This window comes from Anabrus simplex, chromosome 7 (assembly GCF_040414725.1).
Source record: "Anabrus simplex isolate iqAnaSimp1 chromosome 7, ASM4041472v1, whole genome shotgun sequence".
Lineage (NCBI taxonomy): Eukaryota > Metazoa > Arthropoda > Insecta > Orthoptera > Tettigoniidae > Anabrus > Anabrus simplex.
This window is the reverse complement of record NC_090271.1, coordinates 220,746,026-220,752,545: the sequence shown is the minus strand read 5'-3', so window position 1 is coordinate 220,752,545 and position 6,520 is coordinate 220,746,026. Positions and strand designations below refer to the sequence as shown.

Sequence of the window (6,520 nt, the reverse complement as noted above, 5' to 3'; positions counted from 1 at the left end):
TAAACTTTAGTACGATTATATCTCCTTATATAAATTATGTACAGAAAAATCTATATGTAGTGCTTTTAAAAGAAGTATTATCTACCTACTTATGAATTTACATTAACATGTTAATTAAATTTCATGAAAAATGAAAGTAGACATTTCAAAAATATTTGGAAAAACTATTAATGAAAGAAATGTTCGTGATATCTCTACTTTTATGTAGGTGACATTCCCACAAAGTTCTGTGAAAATCCACGCATTCGGTAAAAATATCTTTTTATCTACGTAGTGTCACCTTAAGTTGTATTTTCTAGAAATTTAGCCACCCATTCAGTCACTCTCTTGTCTAGCATTTATGATGGCTGCAATAGTTAGCTCATGAAATCTTCCAAGTGCCCAGAATATTTGCGGATGTCTCTTCTTGCAGACCAGTTCCACAAGCTCTGACTGCAATATACAATCCAAAGGATTAAGATCAGGACTTGTAGGTGGTCAATAAGCAATGAGAATTAAGTCAGGAATATTTGCTCGCAACCATTCTTGAGTGGTGTCAGCCTTTTGTGCTGGAGCAGAGTCCTGTTGAAATCCCTAGTTTTACTTTAACCCAAATTGTTTTGATACATGCATTTTATGATAATCCTTATTACTATTACTTGTGCCTATTATGACATTTTATATTATAATTACATTTTAGTAGTTTTGTTATAGGGTAGGCTGTTGTACTTTGAGTATATTGAACCTAGGAATATTTTCTCTGATTTGTGCTACTAGCAGGTTGCTAAGCGACTAACACTTTCATTAATATTCTCATATATATGTGATTTTCATCCTTAGTATGCCAATGCATGCAGCCATGTTTGATTACTACCTGTCAAGCCAGACAGTATACACTTCCTCTGAAAATGAAAGAATACTATTCCCTGCTAAATACTCTTTGATTCTCTAACCTTTCCCAGCGTCCAAATATATTCAGCACATGGCAGAGTGTTCCTAATAACCTACATGCTGCTGAGAATATAGTCCACTTACAAACAGACCCCATCATGATATATGCTCTAGACATTATCTGGGAACACCTATAGAAGAATAACCTAGCTACACTAGAAACAGTGAAGGCCATGTATCTTAAAAAAGTTCTCTTCCTGGCAAAAAAAAACACTCCTTTGAGACTAACCAATGAGCTCACAAGACAAACCGCTCTATATGGAAGAACTGCGATTAAAAATACCATTGCCTTCTATAACACATTACCAAGCTTTATATCAAGAACTTCACGATAAAAAAGCGGATATATGAATAGATTTTTACCAAACAGATGGCATGATAGGGTCGGAATGGACAAATTCTGACTACAAACTGCAGCATACAATAACGCGCTTCTTATTAAATGTTCGTAAAACCATTGAAAAGAGCAGGCAAAACAATATGACGAGTTATCTGACCTATTTATAATGAATGCTGTGGAGCAGCACGAGTCATCTAGTTATTATTAAATTTCATTTGCATCTATTTATTTTTAAAATCTAAAAGATTGATTTTTTTTGTTACAGGCCACAGGAGTCAACAGTGTGGATGAAAAAGGTCAAACACCCTTGCATCTTGCTGCTAAACTGGAGAACAATAGCTTGAAGCACACACAAGACCTCCTCAGACGCCAAGCAAACATTGAGGTCACAGATAAGAACGGTCGTACACCCGTCTATTATGCAGCTGAAAAACAAAATTGGGATACATGTGAGATGTTACTTATGAGAGGAGCACAAGTGGAAAATGATATTTCTAGGGAAAATGAAGTTCGAGGTGTACTGGAAACTTCCTACAGAAAGAAGTACGTTCGAAATATGAATTATAATACAATGCAATTTGAAATCAATTGGCCAGTTTTCAAGATTTATGATGATGAATTTCTTATAGGACAAAATACAATTCTTCACTTGGCCATCTACTGTAAACTTCTTGACTGTGCTGAAGAACTTCTTAAAAAAGGTGCTAATGTAAATGTGTCCAACAGCAGGAAAATCACTCCTTTTCATTTAGCTTTAGTTCATTATTCTGGATCAAGTCAAGAAGAACTGATGAATTTGTTGGTAAAGAATAAAGCAAACATTAATGCAAGAGACTGTGAGGGAAAAACTTCATTGCACAAAGCTGTTGAAAAGCAATTGGAAAAATCACTAGAATTCCTGCTTCAGAATGGTGCTAATATCAATGTACAGGACAAGATAGGCATGTCACCACTACACTACGCTGTTCAGCTGGACAGTAAAGAAATAGTGGAGGAATTACTTAAGCCTACAAGAGGAGCAAATATCAATATTACAAATCGTAGAAATGAAACTCCTTTACACTGTGCCACTTCATTTGGACATATCCTAAACGTAAAACTCCTGCTGAGCCATGGGGTAGAAACTGATGTTTTAGATAGTGATAACAGAACCCCATTACTTATTGCAGCTGCCAAAGGCTATTCTGAGATCATGTGTCTTCTAGCAGATCACAGAGCTAATGTAAATGCCTGTGATGGAAATGGTCGCACAGCACTATTCATGACTGTTATGAACAACGATATTGAAAGTGTAAAATATCTGCTGGGGAAAGGTGCCAATGTTAACATAAGAGATGCTAAAGGCAAATTACCAGTTTTCTATGCTGTAAGTTGTGCATATTCAAATATTGTGGAGTTACTAATTCAAGCAAAGACAGAAATCAGTGAAACCCTTCTGAAGTTAGCTGTCAAGAACAATCTGTTTGACACCGTTAAGTTGCTAGTCAATGAACTGAAAACTGTATGGGTAGAAGAAGAAGAAGAAGAAGAAGAAGAAGAAGAAGAAGAAGACATAGACAAAAATAGCAAAGATGATGAGCAAAACATCAAAAAAGACAATAAGACAAAGACTGATCCTTATCAAGACTCCAATGTTCTTCTTATAGCTCTATCAAATTCAAGTGATGACATTGTATCACTTTTGATTGATGAGGTTTCTGATCTGCCCAAGGAGTTGTGGCAAGGGTTTTCACCAGTGCAGTGTGCTCAGTCTCTACAAAGGAATAATAATCTTGTTGAATATATGATGGATAAATTTGCAGATAGAGAAAAGTATGAAGATGAAGACGGTCAAACATTGTTACACATGGCTGCTAAAATGAAGAGAATGCAGGCTCTTCCAACTGTCATGAAATGGATGTGTGCTCTGACAGACAATTCTATAATACAAGACAATGACGGAAACACTCCATTGCACATAGCTTGTGCGAAGGGTAGAAAATCTGTTGTCAAGTATCTAGCTAAATATAGCAACAGAAAGTGTCTCATGATGAAAAACAATAACAAACAAACACCACTGGATATACTTAGACTATATAAACGGGATAGTTTAACTAAATTTGTAGAAGTTAATTCATAGACCATATGCCAAAAAGAAGACTATTAGGTATCCCTCATGAACAATGAAAATCCACAGCCTGTTTCCAGTCATTCGACTGTGTCAGGAATGGAATGAATGAAGCCTCCATCTAGCGGCGAGGATAAGAATTGTGCCGGCTGCTGAAGCCTGTCACACTCCTTTGGGGTAATGATTAATGACTGACAGATGAAATGAAATGATGTTGGAGAGTGTTGCTGGAATGAAATATGACAGGGAAAACCGTAGCACCCGGAGAAAAACCTGTCCCGCCTATGCTTTGTCCAGCACAAATCTCACATAGAGTGACCGGGATTTGAACCACGCAACCCAGCGGTGAGAGGCCGGCGCGCTGCTGCCTGAGCCACAAAGGCTCTCCCCTCATGAACAACGTTCAAAATATTTATAGCAAAGAGAAACTATGCAGCTGTTTCTGCAGTGAAGAGAATACAGTAATGTATAATATATTTGCCAGCCTAATTTACCTATAAATGCAGTGTTTTCTTTTGGAATTGAGGTCTTCTCACTGCTTCCTCTCTCAACTCCACGACACATCTTTAGGGACACAAGTTTAAATATAATCTAATCAATATTATTTTTGGTTTGATTTCCCAGATGTAAGGAAAATTTATTGGAGTTTTAAATCTACTGTTCTTTTCAAATAATGGCCATGATTAATTTCTCAACTGTTTACTTAAAATCTTTAGAGTAAATTGAATTTAATTCAGAATCATGTTTGTTTCCATATATCTCACATGTTACACCTCATATGTTAATTTGTCCACTTAATATGCAGATTGTCCAGAAATTGTAGAGAATAACTCAGAAAGTTCTTTTGCACTTGGTTACACTTCAATGAGGATATCGTTAGTAGCTCAGCTGATATCTAAATGACATTCAAACTCTTGTCATTTGTGTATAAGCATTTGAAGAATTATATGCTCAATTGTTTCAATGATACATTCTCTCAAATCGGTACCATGTCCAAAAGGGCCAAATGCAAAGACTGAAAGGGTTAGGCAATAGGAGCTCTATTCCCATCCCAAGTTCATGAAGAGTCTTGCTCAGCAATGTGCTAACATCTCTGTGGAAGTGGGGTGGGATGCCATCCTGCTGGAATTTAAAACTGGGGGTTATCTGTGGGACTAATTTTTCTAACATGTCAAGGTAAGAGTCTCCTGTCACATTAGTCTCCATGAGAAATAAAGAACTTTCCTTTTTGGTGAAATTTACAACTTGACTTTTTGTCCCATTTACATTCATACCATTGTTTGCTGTCCATCTCACTACATTGTTTAAGTCTCCCTGCAGTTGCTCACATTCCTGCAACTCATTTACTACTCGATACAGTATAACATCATCCATCTGTGATTCCAAATCTTTACTCATTTATATATATATATATATATACACATAAAGGTCCAATAATACTGTCCTGCAGGAACCCCGTCTTAATCGTTACAGGATTAGATAACTCTTCACCTATTCTAATTCTCCGAGTTCTATTTTCTAGAAATGTAGCCATCCATTCAACCACTCTTTTGTCATTTTCGTCAGTGATCTCCCATGATCTATCTTGTCAAAAACCATGGATGGGTCAATAGCGATAAAGTCCATTTGTCCTCCTGAACTTAAAATATTATATCTTGCTGGATTACTACAAGTTGAGCTTCACTGGAATAACCTTTCCCAAACCCTAACTACCTTTTATCAAACCAGTTAGTAATTTTGGAAACATGTCTAATATAATCAGAAAGAATGCTTTCACAGAGCTTACAATCTACACGTCAAGCTGACTGGCCTATAATTCTCCACTTTGTTTGTCACCCTTTCCCTTGTACACTGGAATTACTACTGTAACTCTCATTTGGTATAGCTCCTCCATGCAAATAGTAATCAAATAAGTATTTCAGATATGGCACTGTATTCCAACCCATAGCCTTTAATGTATCCCCAGTAATCTTATCAACTCCAGCTGCCTTTCTTTCAACTTTTCTATATTTTACAAATGTTTTTATTATAATAGGTAAATTTCAGTATTTCACCATTATTTGTCTTCTCCTCTATCAGGACACTGTCTTTATCAAAATCAAAATCTCTTTATTTGCAAATGAGGTGTCTACCTCGGTGGCAAATGGTACACTAAAATACATTATTGTCAGGCACTAAATTTTAAATTAACAAGAGAAGAAGAAAATTTTTCTAGAATATAATAATATACGATTTACGCTAACTTTTTTTTTCTATTAAACAAACAGATCATCCTTAATCAATTTATATTGTTTACAAAATTCTCCTTATAATATCTCCTATACGTACAAACATCGTCAACTCATATACAGTATGTGGAATTACTTCAAATAATACTATGCAACTGGTATAAAATTAAAATTTACATTGCATTTATTTACTTTTTTTTTTTTTTTTTTACCATTTTGGAACCTAAGTAGCATAACGACCTGCTGTATCTTAACCAGAGCCCCCTTTGCCACCACTTTTCAGAGTTCATGAAGGGCCATCACAGCTACCGTATCGGTCCCAGGGCCCTCGAAGTCCCCACTGTACTTCACCCCTACAGGCAGTCCCGTACTTTGGCTGTCCAAACTCCGTGGACCAGGGGATAGAATTAATTTTTTCACACATATTTTTTATTTACAATAGCCTGCACTGGTCAAATGCCCTCTAACATTTCATTTATTTTCCCTGTTGCTGTTTATTCTCTTCTTGAATATCTGTACAGATTTTTGAAAAGGATCAAACACTAGCCCTGGTAAACTGTTCCACTCCTTCACGCCCTTCCCAATGAATGAAAATTTACCCCAATCGCTTCTGCTAAAATTCCTTCTAAGTTTATACTTGTGGTCAGTTCTGCCTCTCACGGATTTCTCCCCATGCTTCTTCTCCTGTATAGGCTCTATATAATCCTATAAGGATAGTTTTCTCCCTTCTCTTACTTAAAGTTTCCCACCCAAGTTCCTCTAACATTTCTGATGCACTGCTGTTTCTCCTGAAATCCCCTGTTACAAATCTTGCTGCTTTCCTCTGCACACTATCTATTTCTTTTATTAGGTACTTGGTGAGGATCCCAAACACTGTTTGCATATTCCAATAATGGACGAACCATACTTAAGTAA

The 6,520-nt window shown here is 36.3% G+C and overlaps 1 protein-coding gene across 6 annotated transcripts in view; it reads left to right on the top strand.

Annotated features, from left to right (window-relative positions):
• Window positions 1-5,634, top strand: part of LOC136877483 (serine/threonine-protein phosphatase 6 regulatory ankyrin repeat subunit B) — a 36,676-nt gene extending 31,042 nt beyond the window's left edge. For all 6 annotated transcript variants that reach the window (XM_067151571.2, XM_068228665.1, XM_068228667.1 and 3 more), the window contains one exon: window positions 1,536-5,634. In XM_067151571.2, the coding sequence (XP_067007672.2) occupies window positions 1,536-3,389 (1,854 nt within the window). In that variant the 3' untranslated portion in view covers window positions 3,390-5,634. The remainder of the gene's footprint in view (window positions 1-1,535) is intronic.
• Window positions 5,635-6,520: the final 886 nt, after the last annotated feature.